We start from the raw sequence: 18,374 nt of genomic DNA, 5'->3' as shown, positions 1-18,374 counted from the left end.
TTTCTTACTGTTGCCATACCTGTGAAGTGTGGTTTGGCTTTAAGCCCCTACCAGAATGAGCTTCTTGGGTTAGAAATGAACCCTCTACCCCCAGCAGCTTAGGCACTGCAGGAGAGCTGGACAGTCATGTTGACAATACCTGGTTGGCCCAGGGCTAGCAATGGGGATGTCTTTGGAGAGGCAGGAGCAAAGGCGGACCCCTACCTGATCCCTGACTTCTCTTTCAGGTTGTCTTGCCCCTTTGCTGCTTTGCTGGAGCCTGGGTACTTGCATCTGTGAGTGTGTCATTCAAACTGTCTTCACCACAGCTAGGAAAGAGTCTCCTAAGAGGGGAACAGACTGGCTTGCTACACCAGCATTCAGCGGGCCAGCTGAGGTGGCTGGAGAAACTGCAGGTAGATGGCAGGCTTGGAATTCTTCTGCTTCCCTCTTCCTCCCTGCTTTCCCGCCCAGTGTTGGGTGGAGCCACCGCCTTATAAGTGGCAAGCCTGGTGGCAGCAGCGCAAACTACATCCAGCAGCTGGATCAGGGGGCAGATCCTTTTCCCCAGCATGGCCCTGCAGGCTTGGGCCATCTGCTGCCTCCTGGGGAGCCTCCTGCTCCAAGGGTGCAGCCCCAGCCCTGGTCCCAGCCCCAGTGTGCCTCGTCTGCGGCTCTCCTACAGAGGTACTGACCAGTGCTGCCCTGTTTGTGAGCATGTTGTGAATGCCTGTGAATGTTTGTGGCTCTAGGACTTCTCTCAGCCAGCCTGCAACAACAGGGGTAGAGCCAGGACCTGTACATCCTTTGGGAAAGGCTTCCTGGGCAACCCCTAGATGGTGCTAGGGATGACCATGGACAGGAAAGGTAGACACATCCTGGGAGCCATGACCAAAGTGGGGGACTGATGCAGGGTGGAAACTGAGGAAGCTGATACAAGGGAAGAGAGGGAGATGAAAACCATGACAGAGCTCCGTCAGGGTGGGCACAGAGATGGGAGGGGAACAGTGGGACAGGGGCAGATGGGTGTAGAGAGGGTCTGGGCAGACATCAAGGCAGTGGGTAGAAGTCTGTCCTAGTCCTGAGCCACAAGGAAGGGAGGAGCCTCTCCCACCTCTTGCATCCTGTCCTGGCTGATCATCCAAGCTCACTTTATCATCCCTTCTCCATCTATAGCCCAGGAGAGTCTCTGCTTCCCTCTGCCACCCAGTGTTTGCGTGTGTGTGTGTGTGTGTGTGTGTGTGTGTGTGTGCGCGCGCACACACACACACACAGAGGTAGTCCTCCATTCTAATCCAGCTGTGTGGTACTGCGTCCTTTGATGGTCTATGGGGAAAGGTGATTGAAACAAAGATTTCATTATAGATGCTTCAACAGAAAATGTATTGTGCTCATTTATTTTGAAAGGGGGGGTGAGAGAGAACGTGTTGTCTAGGCGCACATGTGCTAGAGAGCATGTTGCACATGTGTGGAGGTCACAAGACCAGTTGTAGGAATTGATTTTCTCCTTCCACCATGTAATGCCCTGAGGATCAAACTCAGGTCGGCAGGTTTGGCAGCAAGTGTCTTAACCTGCTGAGCCATCTCCCCAGCCCTGCAGACTCTTGGGGAGAAGAGTCACCTTCCCCCTGGAGAGCTCAGTTAGAAGGCGAAAGGTTCAAGCTTGCTGTGGAGACCAAGAGGGAAAGGTGTCCTTGTTTCAGGAGTTGTGGTGCTGAGGGGAGATCAGGCTGTTAGACATGGCCTGCAAGAGGGAAGTTTCAGAGTCTCTATCAGCCAAGGAGGGCTTCCTGAAGAGGCCACTAATGAGTTTGGAGATGGAGTGGAGTGCATGAGGAGCTCTAGGTAAAGGGCTCTGGACCTTCCCAGAGTGAAAATCTGCTAGTCCTTTGCGGAGGCATCACTTCCACCTCCCCAAGGAACTATATCAAGACCTACAACTTGGGGCCCTTGATGCCCCCACCTCTGGGGTCAGCTGGCAGGGCCGTGTCTACAAGGGATAATGTTATTTGCCCACAATTCTGAGGCTGGAGTTCTGTCTGGTGGTACCTAATCTGCTAATCTGCCCTGTGCTGTGGTGTTCCCTCTGTCCGGGCCTGTCTACCTTCCCAGTGGAGCCAGACTTGCAAGTGTTCACACTCTTCCACCTTCTTCCTGGCTCTCCAAGTTCTTTGCCAGACTTGCCAACATAATTTCTGTTGGTGGGGCTGACTTCCCTGGGCACTTAGCAAGGAACAGGTAGGATTCTGGGAAGCTATCAGCTGAAAGATGAAGGGTCTAGAGAATGGAGTATGGAGGCTTATTGGGAATTTGCTTGGTGGCAGAGTGCTTGGGTGCTGAGCATGATGGAAGGCAGTCCTAAGTCTAATCTCCAGGACCATTTCAAAAAAAAAAAAAAAAAAAAAAAGGTAAACTGGGCTAGATTGGGTGGGGACTGAGAGCGCTACTTATCCCAAGAACTATGTCCAGAAAGCCTTCCACCATGGCAACATTGCCCAGAAGTACGTGTGTGATGAGTGCATAGCTGGGACCCCCATTCCCGAGACCTGACTGGGGATGCAGGCTGAGTAGCAGTCCCTAACCCTCTTCCCTCGATCTCTGCTAGATCTCCTGTCTGCCAACCGCTCTGCCATCTTTCTTGGCCCACGGGGCTCCCTAGACCTCCAAGTCATGTACCTGGATGAGTATCGGGATCGCCTCTTTCTGGGAGGCCGTGATGCCCTCTACTCTCTGAGGTTGGATCAGGCATGGCCAGACCCCCGAGAGGTGAGCAGGACTGATGGGGGTGAAAGTGGGGCACCTCCAGATGGAGAACTTGAGACTATGAGTTTAAGGACATTGAGGCACTGGCTACGTTTTAGGTTTTGTGGCTGCCACAGCCAGGACAGAAGGCAGAATGTGTCCGAAAGGGAAGAGACCCCTTGGTAAGTGTTGTTGACAAGAACTTCTGCAGCCTACTCAATACCAGGCCTTGTTTCTCAAAATGGCCTGCAGCCACTCCCCTGGTACCCCTGCTTGGAGCATTTGGAGAAGATCCTGAGTGTTTGGGGAGGTCTGGGAAGAATGTGACCTTCACCAATGTCCTCAGAGCAGCTATGAAGCAGGGCTGAGCCTTAGAACCCAAGGACATGGTGCACGTCTCCCTCCTTCATCTTTGGGCCCCTCCTTTCTCCTGCAGACAGAGTGTGCCAACTTTGTGCGGGTCTTACAACCCCACAACCGAACCCACCTGCTGGCCTGCGGCACTGGAGCCTTCCAGCCCATCTGCACCCTCATCACAGTGGGGCATCGAGGGGAGGTGAGCCTGGGCCTGGCCCCATGAGACATTGGGAAGCAGTGACATCCCCCACCCCCACCCCAGGCTGTCTGAACGCTTCCCATTGAACCAGGGTAGGACAGAGGGGGTAGGGGCTTGAAAGGAGCCTTTGTGCTGGGGTGTTGACCCCATCAGAGAGGCCTTGAATGAGGATTTCTCCCTCTACCCCCAACCCTGTGCCCCAGTTGCACGCAAAGGTCACTGCCTGGGATGAGGCCCTGCTTCTTTCCCAGGTGACACCCTTGTGTGTCCTTTTCCTACTTCTAGCATGTACTCCACCAGGAGTCCAGCACTGTGGAAAATGGAAGGGGACGTTGCCCACACGAGCCAAGCCGTCCCTTCGCCAGCACCTTTGTAGGTGGGTAATTGTAGGGAGCCGTTCCTGCATTCTCCATTACAATGATGGTGCCTGCAGACTGCAGGTAATACTAAGCTAGAGTGGACCAGGAGGGTGAGAGTTGGCCTATGGTACTGGAGAGGGATGAGCTGGTTGCTAGACCTGGCCCTCTCTCCTCACTCTGGTACCTTCTAGGTGCGGAGCTGTACACAGGCCTCACTGCTGATTTCCTGGGACGTGAGGCCATGATTTTCCGGAGTGGGGGTCCCAGAGCAGCCCTGCGTTCTGACTCTGACCAGAGCCTCCTACATGGTAAGGCCCCCTGAGGACAAGGCTGCCTGGGACCCATCCCTCTAACTAGGATGATAGAAGATAGTTAGAATGTGACACAATGGACAGGCCACACCTTCAGCTCCTGGGGTGAGGGAGGCATGTGGCTTCGCTTGTCACATTATTACCTGTCACTCTCCCAGACCCCCGGTTTGTGATGGCTGCTAGGATCCCAGATAACTCTGACCCGGATGATGACAAGGTGTACTTCTTCTTCTCTGAGACTGTCCCATCACCAGATGGTGGCCCAGGTCATGTCACCATCAGCCGTGTGGGCCGAGTCTGTGTGGTAAGAACTGTGGTGGGATGGTGAGGTTCAAAACCCCTGTTGAGACTTCTTTCCTAGACTGTCTCTCCACATTAGGGAAACTGAGTGCTGACATCCATACCTCTCCCCGTGGTTGGGGTGGAAGAACAGGAGGGGGGCCCACCCTCATGGGGCTTGAAGCCAACTTCAACTTCCCATCCCCCAGAATGATGCTGGTGGCCAGCGGGTGCTGGTGAACAAATGGAGTACCTTCCTCAAGGCCAGGCTGGTATGCTCTGTGCCTGGCCCTGGTGGGGCTGAGACTCACTTTGACCAGCTGGGTAAGAGGATGGCCAACCAGAGCTGGGTTCTGGGAGTAGGGAGGGCTCAGAGAGGGTTCGTCAGAGCACTGGCAGTCGATGTAATGCCAATGCCTCTTTCTGTGACCCAGAGGATGTGTTCCTGCTGTGGCCCAAGGCAGGGAAGAGCCTTGAGGTGTATGCACTGTTCAGCACTGTCAGGTGGGCACGCTTTGCTTCCTGCACCAAGCCACCCCAGCCTGGTCTCTGTTGAGCCTCTGCTCTCATGGCACAGCCTTTCCGTTGTCTTTCTCCCTGTTTTGGCGATGCTGTGACTATTTTCTCAACATGTCTCTGTCTTGTCTCTGTGTCTGTGTCCTGCGTTCCAGTCTTGGTCTTCAGCAGACACTGTCGTCTTCTTTATCACCTATTGAGCTAGCTTTTGTCAACTCCAACCACCTTGGCCTGGCCTGACTGTCCCTGTTTGTCTTTGGCAGTGCTGTGTTCCAGGGCTTTGCCGTCTGTGTGTACCACATGGTAGACATCTGGGAGGTCTTCAATGGGCCCTTTGCCCACCGAGATGGCCCTCAGCATCAGTGGGAACCTTATGGGGGCAAGGTGCCCTTCCCCCGTCCTGGTGTGGTAAGTAGCTGCTTAGGACCAGGCAAAGGAACCCTAAGTAGATGATGGGTGTGTGTGTGGGGGGGGGACTCCTCTATAGAAAAGCTTCAGGTTTACAGTCATCCCATGGCAGTGATGGGCTGGGCCTCCAGGGGGGCTTGGAAGGAGAGCCTCTGCTATGCTCATGGCTCCCTGGAGGTAGAAAGAGGCCTGGCAGTGCCAGCCTAGGGATTTCAAGTGCCCCCTTTGTTGCTGCTTGCAGTGCCCTAGCAAGATGACTGCACAGCCAGGGCGACCCTTTGGCAGCACCAAGGACTACCCGGATGAGGTGCTACAGTTTGTCCGAGACCACCCACTCATGTTCCAGCCTGTGAGGCCTAGGCGTGGCCGCCCTGTCCTGGTCAAAACTCACTTGGCTCAGCAGCTGCGCCAGATTGTGGTGGACCGAGTTGAGGCTGAGGATGGGACCTATGATGTCATCTTCCTAGGGACTGGTAGGAGGGCAGAACAGAAGTAGCCCCCCAGGTTTGTGGGGAAGGGTAGCTCCTTCCTTCTTATTTCATTAACCCTTGTTACCCTGCTCCAGATTCAGGTTCTGTGCTCAAAGTCATTGCCCTCCATGTGAGTGGCATGGCTGAGTCTGAAGAGGTAGTTCTGGAGGAGCTCCAGGTGTTTAAGGTGAGCAGGGGATAATGAGAGGTTCCACCCTCATTCCTGGGCCTGGGGTAGGCTCCAGGGGAGTGAACCGAGGAGATAGGCTCAAATTATGGTGCACACACACTGAAGAGCCTCTGGGGTGCTTCTGAATTACTGGGGGAGCTAAGGTAGCAGAGTGTGGACTCAAATGCCTGGTGCTTTCTGGGGAGGGAGTGCCATGGTGAGCACCTTTGACAAAGCCTAGTATAAGGCTTAACTTGCAGTGACAAAGCAGCTGAGACTCCAAGTCCCCAAGAGTTTTCCTCCCCACCTTATATCTGGACAGGGATTGTCTCTGTTTGGGGGGCTATTTTGCCTCTGGATATGAGGTAAATGATTTAGGGCTGCTGGTCCATGGCTGGGAACATTGTGGGAGGGGACAGTGGAACTCTGTGCCAAGCCTCCCACTTGGCCTGGTGGCCAGCCAGCATGAGGGGATCTTTCTGGGTATCAGGGAAAGATGATCCAGCTGTTTTTGTTTGTTTGAGCAAGGTATATGCATATATCTTGCTATATATTCTTAGCTGGCCTAGAACACACTATGTAGACTAGGATGGACTCAAACTCAGAGAAATCTACCTGCCTCTGCCTCCTGAGCTCTGGGGATAAAGGTCTGTGCTACCATACCCAGTGTTTGTATTTTTGAGACCATGTTTCTCTATGTAGCTCAACTTAGACTGTGACTTATTATATAGAGTGAGCTGACTTTGACCTCTCCATCTTCCTACCTTGGCTGCTCAGGAGCTAAGATTAAAGCACCACCTTTTCCCAAGCCCATCCATCCTTTGCTGCCAGGAGGTACAGAGATCAGGTTGCGGGTGTGGGCAACTGGCTCCTACACAGGGCTTGGGGAATGATGAAAGCAAGGATTCTGTACATAGCCTTCACCAATCCATCCTAAGACCCTATCCCTTCTCTAGGTGCCAACACCCATCACCCAGATGGAGATCTCTGTCAAAAGGGTAAGGCCCACCCCTTCCCTATACCCCTGCTCCTAAACTTGCCTTGGATTCTATTGGAGAGCTGGGCCTATCAGATTTGATTAGGTCTTGCAGCTAAGGCCAAGTCCAGCTGGGAGCAGAGCTTCATGTGTTCAGATAAAGCCACAAAAGCCCCGTGGGAGCCTCTCAGGGACACAAACGGGCTTGGAAAGAAAAATCCAGATTTCTAATGGAACAAGGTTACTCCTTTTAGTGTCCTGCTGTAGGTGCCTAACCAATTGCAAATGCTTTTTGTCCCAGTTTGTCTTTAGGTAAATCACAGCTTAAAAATTCTTGTTTACAGTGTGTGTGTGAGCATGCTAGCCTGCCTGCCTGCCTGCCTGCTTGCCTCCTCAGGTGTCATTCCTCGAGTGCTGCTCACCTTTCTTTGAGACAGACTCATTGGTCTAAAGCTCGCCGATTAGGCTAGAGTGGCTGGCCAGCAAGCCCTAAAGCCACATGTCTCTGCTTCTCTAACCTGGAATTCTGGAATTGCAAGTGGGGCCACCATATCCAGCCTTTTTTTTTTATCATGTAGTTTCTGAAGACTGAGCCCAGATCCTTGTGCTCAAGCACCTGATTGATTGACTGAGCTATCTCCCTAGTCTCTGGGAGCAAATCCCAATATTTTAAATTTTTAAAAAATATCCTGCCATGCTCAAGTTGCACTGAGCAAGTGGCTGAGTCTATAGGGCCCTAAATGTTCTCCTGGCAAATGGAGTGTGGAGATCAGAGAACAGTTGTGGAAGCAGATTCTTTCCTTTTACCATATGGGACCTGGGGGCGCAAACTCAGATTGTCAGGTTAGGTGGCTAATACCTTTACATGCAGAGCCATCTCACTGGTCCAAATCTTAGCTTTTATACAGGGATTACTGTAGACTCCTCCAATCTACATCCTACTGGCTACATGGGGCTGAGGACAGCTATGAGTGAGGCCTAACACAAAATCATAAACTTACTCAAAACATGAGTTGGTGTCATCGTCCCCCCCCCGTTTGTTTTTGATAACTCAGTTGCTCAGACATGAACTTTGCAGATGACAGGGTCATATCACAACGTCAAAAGGCACAATTCTGGAGTCAGAGGCCAATGACATAAAGTCCCTTAGGCTAGGGTGCAAAGGCCGACAACAAAGAGGGCCTGAAGAAGTCTCCCCGGGGCTACTCCTACCTACTCACAGCCTAGTACAGGATCTGGAATACATTCAGCATCTCTAGTCTTGTGAATGAATCCAAGAGGTTCTGGAAACCTCCCTGAAACTGACGGGTCTCGGGAAAATCTGGAGCTTGGGAGCCTGTTGGTGAAGCCCAGCTCACCGTGGCTCTGTCTGTGTTCCTTCCCCAGCAAACACTGTACGTGGGCTCTCCGCTGGGCGTGGCCCGGCTGCAACTGCACCAGTGTGAGACTTACGGCAGTGCCTGTGCAGAGTGCTGCCTGGCCCGGGACCCATACTGTGCTTGGGATGGTGCTTCCTGTACCCGCTACCGCCCCAGCTTGGGCAAGCGCCGGTTCCGTAGGCAGGACATCCGACATGGCAACCCTGCTCTGCAGTGTCTGGGCCAGGACCAAGGCCAGGGCCAAGACAGTGAGTTGTGGGCTAGGGATGTGGGTCAGCCTGTGGACTGGGCTCCATCCTTGGGAAGCATGGGCTTAGAAAAGTCTTATGGTAATAAGGTATCCAGTTTCCCTATCTAATCAGCTACACTCGGGGCTTTAGGGCAGTATCTTCTATCTCTGAGAGTGGTTTGTGATTGATGGATGGCTAAGTCCTCATCACATGGGTATCCTTTGGGAGTTAGTTTGTGGCCCTCAGAGCCTGGGTCCCCGAGTTCCCAAGCTGATCTGACCTAGCCCTCTCTACAGAGGAATCTTCAGGACTGGTGATCAGAGTCTTTGGCACAGAGCACAACAGCACCTTCCTTGAGTGTCTGCCCAAGTCTCCCCAAGCTGCAGTGCGCTGGTTCTTACAGAGGCCAGGGGATGAGGGCATTGACCAGGTGAGTGAATACTCTGCCTTGAGATCCATTTCTCTCCCTGCACCCCCAAACCCTAAGCTCTAGAAAGAGACTCTGGGATGAACTGCCAAAGATCATCCTGAGAAAAATTATACCCTGGCTACCTATGAGGACCTGCCCATATTTCTGCTTCTGGGAATGCCTAGGCCAGATGTAGCTACACTCTTTAGTATGTGAGGGGAGTGGCAGAGGTTAAAGAGAGGGAATGGGGTCTAAGTTGGTCTGGAAATTCTCTTGCTAACACATATGGCTCAGCTTTGAAGAGATCTCTTCCCCAGAGTTTCTTAGTTTTTCTCTGCCTTAAGCCTGGTCCCTGATCACTACATTACTTCCTATTACTAGCCCTATGCTTCTTCCTCAGAAGCCAGTTGTCTGCCCAAGCCCTCTTCTCCCCGTGACTGGGAAGGTCTATCAACCCCCAAGATGGCTTCAGTCTGGGCTGTGGGCAGAGCAGAGTCGGGAAGGGATTTCCCATGGGGAGGGAAAGAAAAGGAGGGGTGTGATTACAGGAGGGCCTCTTCCTCCAGCTTGGGAGCTAGAGAGGGCAAGCCTGGGACCAGCTGCAGGGTTGGGCACTGAGGAGACTCCCTGGAGTAGGGGGAGCAACAAGATGAAGTTACACAATGCTAACCACCCAGGCAGTTCACCCTCGGCTCTCAGATGCACAGACCTAAGCCCAAACAGGGTTAGTGGAAGAGCTTGGGATCAGAGCCAGCTCTTGCCTCCCACACACAAGTGGGCACTTAGCCCACCCCAGGCTTGGGCTGTGGGCCTCACACTGTGAGGGAGTGAATAGGACAGACCAAGACAGGAAAAGGCCAGCATCACTCTGTATGTGTGTGTGTGTGTGTGTGTGTGTGTGTGTGTGTGTGTGTGCGTGTGTGAATGAACATATGTGTTTGTAGAATTTTCCTTAGCTCAGTGTAAAACCTCATTAGACATGCACCTAACTCCTCTGCTTCCTGGGTGATCCTGCAGAGTTTATGAAGCTGGTGCCTTAGTGCTCTGATCTGGGGACACACAGCCATTCGGTATTGGAGAAGCCTCCTTCATAGGTCCTTATCCTATGCTGTGGGAAGATGAGGGCCTGCCTGCCTGCAATTAGCTCATGGTTTGCCTTGAGATCCTGTCATGCTACTAGGCCCATCTTGGGGAGGAGGGAATAGGCAAAAGGGAGAGCCCAAGGCTTGGACCCCAAGGAGGGTAAATGTGGGAAAGAAAATGAGGTGACTGTCCTCCCCACTTCTTGCTCATGTCTCCTGTGTCCTCCTACGCATCCTGTAGGTGAAGACAGATGAGCGAGTTGTGCAAACAGAGCAGGGACTGCTGTTCCGGAGGCTCAGCCGCCTTGATGCAGGAAACTATACCTGCACCACACTGGAGCACGGCTTCTCCCAGACTGTAGTTCGGTTTTCCCTGGAGGTGATTGCAGCCATGCAGCTGGACATGATCCTTCGGGAGCCAAGGCTAGAGGAGCCCTCAGCCTGGAGAGGCCTGGCTTCTGCCTCACCCAAGACTTGGTATAAGGACATCCTTCAGCTCGCTGGTTTCGCCAACCTGCCCCGTGTGGATGAGTACTGTGAGCGTGTATGGTGTAGGGGGGTTGGGGAGCGCTTGGGCTCCTTCCGGGGCAGGGGAAAGCAGGCTAAGGGCAAGAGCTGGGCAGGGCTAGAGTTGGGCAAGAAGGTGAAGAGCCGGGTGCTGGCTGAGCACAATCGAACACCCCGGGAGGTGGAAGCCACATAGAAGATGGCTGAAGAGGGGGTGGTCAGGCAGGACTGGGGGACTCAACAGCATCTCCTTCCCACCCAGCAAGGGCAGAGGAGGCCAGGGCACCTAGTTACCTCTTAGAGATGGAAATCTCTACTGACTACATGAAAGACTAGAGGTTGGTAGGAGGGGCCATGCACCTCAGCGTACCCTGTCCCTCTCTGTGCTCTCAGCCCCAGGCTGGAGCTGGCACCCCCTGACCACTTGTAGTCCCAAGGGGCCTGCCTGCTATTTGTTCTCAGAGATGGTGTGGCTTCCGGAGCACATTTCCGGTTGTGCCCAGAGGCAGGAGTGTTGGGTGGTTCTTTCTCAGCTTGCAGAACAATGGCCATTCTGAGTGGGTGTATGGGTGACTCTGAGAAGACATACTAGCCGTCCACCAGAGGTGGGGGAAGTGGCCCTGTGAGCTGGCATCTGTGAACAAACACTTGTTCTAACAGAGGTATGAAAGAAGGTGGCAGCGTGAGGAGGCAGGGGAGCCCTGTTCATCTGCTTCCATGCTTTGGTATCTCGATGTTTCCCTGCCTCAGCCCACCACCATCTCATACTTACAGAGGCAGAAAGAGCTGGAACCTGGAGGTGGCCTGGCTCCCCTTTCACACCAGGAAGAGTTGTTTCACAATATGACACCTCACCATCAGGGTCACTTCCTGAGGATCAGAAGGAGGGCCTGTGGGGTGGAGAGAGGAAGAAAGCAGCTGCTGGATGGGAGCAGGAAGGGGCTGCCTTTCTAAGGGGGAGGTGGCACACTCAGGCTTGTGAGGTTAGAAGTGGGCTCTCTGAGAACTGCAGCCTGTGGTCAGGGTCAGCACCCTGGGCTTAGTCTAGGGCCACAAGGAACTAGAGAGGGGTAGGTCCATGGGTCCATGACAGGTGTCCTCTCAAGAATCAAAGTGACACTAGATAGGCCAGATATTTCCAGCCTGTAGTCTGTATTTTCTGCTCTACACAGGGCGGTCATGATGGTTCATTTGTAAGACTCCCATGTTTTTGGTGGTACTTGGGATCCAACCCAGTCTCATGCTTGCTAAACAAGTGCTCTACCGCTGAGTTACATCCCAGCACTCTCCCTCTTTCTTTCTAATGGGAGGTTGTGGAAAAGAAAGCTGGTGTCAAGGGCACATCTGGCTCAGACTGTAGGGAGGAGCTTTGCCATCAGCAGTCTCTGCAGCTGGGGAGCAGAGTGGGGGAGGAGGACAATTAAATGAAATGTTATTCCCAGCCCGAGGGTGAACAAGTTAGTGACGCACAAGACAGACAAGAGGGCAAGTCTGAGATTTCTTCTTTGAAAAGAAGGAAAAAGAAAAAAAAAAGAGTGGGGGAAAAGATGAAAAAGCAAGATAGAGGTTCTTATTCTACTGAAGTTCAAACCTTGGGTTTATGTCCTCTAGCCTGGCACCCCTAGGGTGCCGGGATCTGAATGTGCACCCCCTTCTCTGCTTTGCTCATTTGGCAAACAGAAGCCCTGAAATCCACCAGCCCAAACCCAGATTCCTTCTGCTTTTGGGTGTGGCCCTTGGGATATCAGTGGATGAAGGGAGAGAGGAACGGGTGGAAGCGGGAGGAAAGAAGGGATGGGGAGACAGAGGAGATGAATGGGGCAGAGGAGACCCAGAGAAGACAGAAAGTGGCAGCCTAGCCCTCAGTGACCTTTGGACCAAGTCTAGGTTTGGGATTCTCCAGGTAGGACCCTCTGGGGAAGTGGCTTTGGAAAACACAGGGATAAGGAACTCAATATCCTCAACAATGTACCCCTAGATGTGGGAACAGGACAGCTCCTGCCGACAGCCACCCTCTCATGGTACTGTGGTCCGAGCACCCGAGAACACCCATGTGTGTGATTTGTGTTTGTGTTAGTATTTTGAAGTGGTCCTTTTGGCCTCTCAGTCTTCCAAGGATACTTATTGAAATTGCTATTGATATTTTTATTGTTTGTGGTTGCCTTGAGCTCTGATGAGGAAAAGCAGAGCCCATTAATGATGAAAACATATTTATACCACCCAATTACATCATGACTGTATCTGTGTGGTTTTGTACGCAACTGATGGCTATGAGCTACGAATGAGGAAGGAAGAGTACTATGTGTTCCCGGAAATGGTCAGCCTAGGTGGCATTTTCTAACAAACAGGGCGATGTATGACAGTGGAAGGAGTCAGTCTTTGCCTATAAAGCAAAGATTGCTCAATATAGAAGGAAAATCCTGTCCCCAGGGCTTATAAAATTGACCTTTTCGGAACTCCAGAAGGATTTTGAGGGGGCAGGAGAAGCTGATAAGGGCAGACAGGCAGCTCTGCTCCTTTTTCACAGCTCTTGACATTTGTAACAGTGCCTCTTAGTCTGGTACTGCCTTCATTCCAAGCCATACACTAATGTATATTGAGGCCAATGAGATCATGCCCTGCCCAGGCTAGACTGCAGCTGGGGAGGAAGGGAAGCCTTGAGTGTGAGCTACCGAGCATGCTCAGAAGGCATTATGACCATGATTGCTACTGCTCCAGTGACATGTGACATCCTTCCCAAAGTATAGACCACACTGATGCTAAGGGGAGATGGAAAAAACGGACAAGAACACTTCAAAAATAGGGGGACAGCAGCCTACCTCCCCAGGAAGCTGGCTGTGGCATCTAGCTTGGATAGGTCCCTTGGAGATTAATAAAATAGGTCACCCACTGGTCTCATCTTGTAGGTTGGCTCTGGAGCCCTCTACAAACACCTAGGCTTGATTGAACCTGAAACACCATTGCCCCACCTCGAGCCATCACCATTGATTAAGAGACATCACCATTGCACTTACTTGTCACTGGTCCAGCAAAGAGTACAAATGTGGCCCCCGTAACCCTCTTCCGCCCTTGGCCACACTATGCATCCCCTGCTCCCAGCTGTCACTGCCACCCCTGTTCCCAAAGTCTTCTCCCATCCGCCCCCCCCCCCCACTTCTTAACTCAAGCCCAATTTCCGGCTTTAGTAATTTCACCTTCTCTCTATCTTTCTCTTGCAGCTTTTTCCTCTGAGGCTCATACTTCCCCTGCTGTCTGGACCCCTGGTTCATGATTTCCCAAACTGGTTTAGAGCTGAAAAGAAATGTAGACAAAGAAACTAGTTAAGTGTTGCCAAAACAGTGTCCTGTCAACTGCCAATCCCAGGAAACCCTTCATGACCTCCTTGTCTCTATGATCTGTCTGATTTCTGTGCTCATAGCTGCCCCAGGCCTGGGGGCTGTATACCCTGTGGACTCTTTCAATGACCTCTCACCCATCTCCTCCCTACTGTGGCATGGCCTTTTGTCTCTTGTTTCCATTTTTGCAGGGCTGCTAACTAACATCTTATTTCTAATGTTCTGAAGAGCACATTTTTTAAAAAGTGCTGATTAGATTAATTCCTTCCCTTTACACATGAGATTAATTTGTTAATCGTTGCCTCCCAAGTTGGTAAACACTGGAGGTCCTGACTCCCAGATGTCAGTCAGTCTCCGCTTCCTTCACCAAAATAGGACCTTCTGCCCTATGGGCAGAGTTGTAAACCCACTAGCATAGGAACTGTGGGTCTGGGGTCTTTCCTGCTCTGGCTCCTTTTCTTCTTCCCTTAGCCTGCTTCAGCTCAAGCCTGTGTCTGTCCTGAAATTGAACAGAATAATCTCTCAGGGAGGGTGGGGAGCTTGTCAGAACAAGAGGGAGCAACCCCTTTGCTGTCTCGAATGGCTTCTGTGCTGCTCTTTCATCTGGTTAACCTAGACAGGATAGGTCTAGACACCCAAGAATCTGACAAGTGGACATACAGCAGGCACCAGGAGACTGTCTCCTTTAAGACAGTCCCCTCTCAGCCTGGCTCCCTGGAAGACCAGCTCACATGCCTCTGTCAGCCCAGGAAATGGAGGCTTCTCGATGTAGCACTTCCCCCCACTCCCCAAAACTATAGTTCTGGCTGTCCTGGAACTCATTCTGTAGATCAGGCTAGCCTCAAACTAACAGTGATCCATCCACCTGTTCTGCCTCCAGAGTGCAGGAATTAAAAGTATGTGCCACCACTGCCTGAGCACTATTTTTTTTAAAAAACTAGGAGACAGATACTCAGAAATAGTCTAATTTTCATCAAAATAATGACTCAGCCTAGTCTCACTATGTCCTGCGCTGCAGGGAGTAGGGCGCTCCATGAGGAGAAGCTTGACTACACAACAGAAACCAATCTCTGTTTTCCTAAACTACAAACTTGGAGAGAAAGGATTAGGCAGGGCCAGATTTGGACGCAATATCTGATAAGAAGCTTGGGGTCCCTCCTGGCTCCTTTTCTGGACTCACCTTCCTCTCTGGTGTACTAGAGATGAGGAAGGCAGCAATGGCCTGGTGCCCATCTGCCCCTGCCCAGCCTATTCACCTTGCCCCCCTTTCCTCCAAGGCTGCCTTATAATGAAGCCTTTCACTTTCTCCGCTGGAGTTCCATTAAGGAAATTTCTAGTTCCTCAATCATTCTCCACCAGGGGTAAGAACTGTTGCAAAGTCTCCAGGGGCTTCTAAGGGCTGCTGGGCTTTCTTCCCATAGGCCTCCAGCCAGCTGGTAGCCTATTCCCAGGAGCTCTGCTGCCAAGGGAATGCAGGGAGGAATAGGCTCAAAGTTTCTAGTGCAACAGTGATATCTGTTTCCGATGAGTATACCATTGGACAGAGAGGAACAATCTGCCCATCAGAAAGTTGTGACCTGATCAGGATTCCAAGGTGAGTTTTAAAAAAAAAAGTTCTGGAACGGAATCCAGGTGTCTCTCCACCTTCAAATAAAAGGGACACTTGAAGTCAAGATTGGTCTGTTGGGAAGTCAAGGCAGCTCTGCTCTCACAGATACAGATATAGAAGAATAACACGTCAGAACAGCAGTTTGCTTTGTGGACATGATCTCATTGTGCACACCGCCCCCACCCGCCTCAGCTGATAACAATCTGTGCTGTTTCCTGTAGTCCAAGGGTCTAGGACAATAGTGTGAACGGCTGGTCCAAATGGAAAGGGCATTGTTCAGGGAAGAAAAAACAACACCCCAACACAAAGCCAGGGCAGGATCTGTCTAAATGTAAGAGCCTGTTTACAAATTCACCATTTCCAAGGAGTGGAACACAATGGGGGATTGTTTCCTTGAGGATGGTGTCCATTCTAGTCTGATCCTGATGGCTAGGGATGGCTTTGATGGCCCAGACGGGTTTCAGATGGACTTAAGACGGATGGACACTGATGGCGCGGATGCCTTCCTGTTTATCAGGCATGCATGAAGGCTAGGGTCAAGAATCCAGGGTCAAGGGGGAGGGGCTGTCAGGCTTCACTCCTCCATCTGGGCCTCATGATGTCTGATCCTTTAAAATGGTGTTTCCTTGCTTAGTCACAAAGGAGTCTTCTTTCATCTGGGGGCCTCCATGATGCTGTGATTCACCTCCTGCCAGCCTGGATCACGTGGTGGAGATGGTGTTGATACTCAGCTGTGTCAGGGCCAGTGGAGATGTGGCATTTCATAGCATCTCTGTCCTGTCCATGTCTCCGGATCATCAGCCACAGATGGTGGCTATCTGCATGTGTGTATGGTAAGAAGGCAATGCAGAAGAGCAATAGAACCATATTAAATATCCCTTGGGAATGGAAATCACCAGTTGATGGTGGAGGAAGGCATGCCAGGGTTAGGAAGACCACTCTGAGTCTAGAGGAACTGTAAAAGCAGTCTTGTTTAAGAATTTGACCTGAGTGGTAGTGTCATTGTTAGCTTTAATATTCATCTCTAACCCTAACATAGATACACCTCATGAATAAACTTGAACTAATGTGTTTAGAACAAGTGAGGCACATTAATTCTGTGTAATTCCCCAAACAGAAGCAAGCTTTTCATAGTCTTATTCATCAACGTGCTAACACTGCCCTCTGATGTTTAATACCAGAACAACATGATCAAGAACCAGTGTGGATAGATAGCAAACTGCCAGGGAAGGTGGCTGGGCTGGGCACCACAACCAAGAAGAACGGCTAACAAAACAGGTCTCTGACTGCAAGTGGCTTCCAATCCAGCAGTAGAGACAGACCTACAATTGTAGGACTGACAAAGGACAATTTTAGGATACTACAAGGGCGCAAGCAGAGACCAGAAGTGAGAAGGCAGCGACGAAGAGTTGGCCATTGAATTCAGTTCAACAGGCTGAGGATGAAAGTTAGGGCTCTCCACTCTGCGGACCTGAGGTCCAGAAGTTCAGAAATGAACAGGGCAGAATGCCCATGGGTGGGGTGTTGTGGGAGATGTAGCTGTTCAGGACCCTATTTGCAAAAGGCCACAGATATCAATCCTAAGCAAAAACTATCACGTGTTTTATATATATGGTAACTGATAGAAGGAAAAGGGGTGAGTCTGAGCTGAACACTGGCAATGGCAGAAGAGGAGGACAAAACTTTGAAAAACAGATGAATTGACAAGAAAGGAGGTTGGTCAGGGAGGAAAGCAGAATAAAACCCGGAGGTTTCTGACCTTCACTTCTGGCTCCAATAAAGGGAAAAAGCACAGGGGAGCATGGGCACTGGAGAATTTCATTAAATGTTTATTTCTGTCTTTCACAAAGGAAGCATTTGTTCAGGTTCTCAGTTATGACAGCCATTAACTGAATAGGCACATCTATTAGTAATTTGTTCTAATAAACACATCTGTTATGAAAATAAGCATTTAAAATATACAAGGTAGACCAGGCAGTGGTGGTGCATGCCTTTAATTCCAGCACTCGAGGCAGAGGCAGAGGCAGAGGCAGAGGCAGAGGCAGAGGCAGAGGCAGAGGCAGAGGCAGAGGCAGAGGCAGAGGCAGGTGGATTTCTGTGGTTAATCAAAGCAAGGGTTTCAAGATCTCTGCTGAGGAGTCATCATTTTCGGTTAAGATGATGGTTTCTTGCATTTTAGTATTATACAGATTGATTCTTATAAACAGAAAGGTGCTAACACCAATCTCTAAGACAATAACACTTACAGTGACTCTAGGTTAAGAAAGTAAAATACAGCCAGGGACTGATGGCACATACCTTTAATTCTAGCACTTGGGAGGCAGAGGCAGACAGATCTTTGTGAGTTCCAGGCATGGTTTACAGAATGAGTTCCAAGACAGCCAGGGCTACACAGCGAAACTTTGTCTCAAAAACCAAAGCCAAAACCAAAACCAAATCAAAACAAAAAAAAAGTCAACTAAAGTAATGGTGGCTCAGCTGGGCATGGGTGGCGCATGCCTTTAATCCCAGCACTCAGGGAGGCAGAGGCAGGCAGACCTCTGTGAGTTCGAAGCCAGCCTGGTCTACAGAGTGAGTTCCAGGACAGGCTGCAAAGCAATACAGAGAAGGCCTGTCTCAAAATAAATAAATAATAGTAATGGTAGCTCAAATACATCATTTTAGCACTTGAGAGGCTGAGGAAAGCCTAGAGAGTTCAGTGCCAGCCTAGGCTACCGTGAGTTCCAGGACAGCCTGGGCTGCAGAACAAGACGTGTCCTGCCCAGCAAACCTATGAGATAGAAAATGAAGAAAAGGGGCTCCTAGGATAGCAGTTGTTCAGAAAGCCCAGGAGCATCCAGCTTAGGCTAGGCTGTAGAAGGCAGGCCTTCAAGAAAAGAGGTACAACTGGCAATGATATACTATCTAGAGTTAGCAATAAAAGAGGCAGTGATGGTACACACATTTACTGCCAGCATTCTAGAGACAGAGACAGAAGATGTCTGTGTGTTCAAGGCTACCCTGGTCTATCTATATAGCAAGTGCTAGGCCAGCCAGGGCTACTACATATAGAGATAGT

General features: G+C 51.0%; 1 protein-coding gene across 1 annotated transcript; it reads left to right on the top strand.

Annotated features, from left to right (window-relative positions):
* Positions 1 to 551: 551 nt before the first annotated feature.
* On the top strand, positions 552 to 12,580 carry Sema3g (semaphorin 3G). The gene is made up of 16 exons (XM_035452918.1): positions 552 to 666; positions 2,585 to 2,745; positions 2,841 to 2,903; positions 3,158 to 3,277; positions 3,563 to 3,653; positions 3,828 to 3,944; positions 4,106 to 4,251; positions 4,436 to 4,550; positions 4,661 to 4,730; positions 5,006 to 5,150; positions 5,392 to 5,623; positions 5,716 to 5,807; positions 6,746 to 6,787; positions 8,152 to 8,383; positions 8,671 to 8,804; positions 10,107 to 12,580. The coding sequence occupies exons 1-16, from the start codon at positions 552 to 554 to the stop codon at positions 10,566 to 10,568; spliced, it is 2,337 nt and encodes a 778-aa protein (XP_035308809.1). The 3' UTR covers positions 10,569 to 12,580.
* The last annotated feature ends 5,794 nt before the right edge of the window (positions 12,581 to 18,374 follow it).

This window comes from Cricetulus griseus, assembly GCF_003668045.3.
Source record: "Cricetulus griseus strain 17A/GY chromosome 1 unlocalized genomic scaffold, alternate assembly CriGri-PICRH-1.0 chr1_1, whole genome shotgun sequence".
Taxonomy (NCBI): domain Eukaryota; kingdom Metazoa; phylum Chordata; class Mammalia; order Rodentia; family Cricetidae; genus Cricetulus; species Cricetulus griseus.
Note: the sequence above shows the minus strand (reverse complement) of the source record. Positions and strands in the feature narration are given on the sequence as shown.

Coding starts and splice junctions, on each gene's coding strand:
- Sema3g (XM_035452918.1), top strand. CDS start 552: ATGGCCCTGCAGGCTTGGGCCATCTGCTGCCTCCTGGGGAGCCTCCTG. Junction 667..2,584: donor TCTGCGGCTCTCCTACAGAG/GTACTGACCAGT, acceptor GATCTCTGCTAG/ATCTCCTGTCTGCCAACCGC. Junction 8,805..10,106: donor GGGATGAGGGCATTGACCAG/GTGAGTGAATAC, acceptor CGCATCCTGTAG/GTGAAGACAGATGAGCGAGT.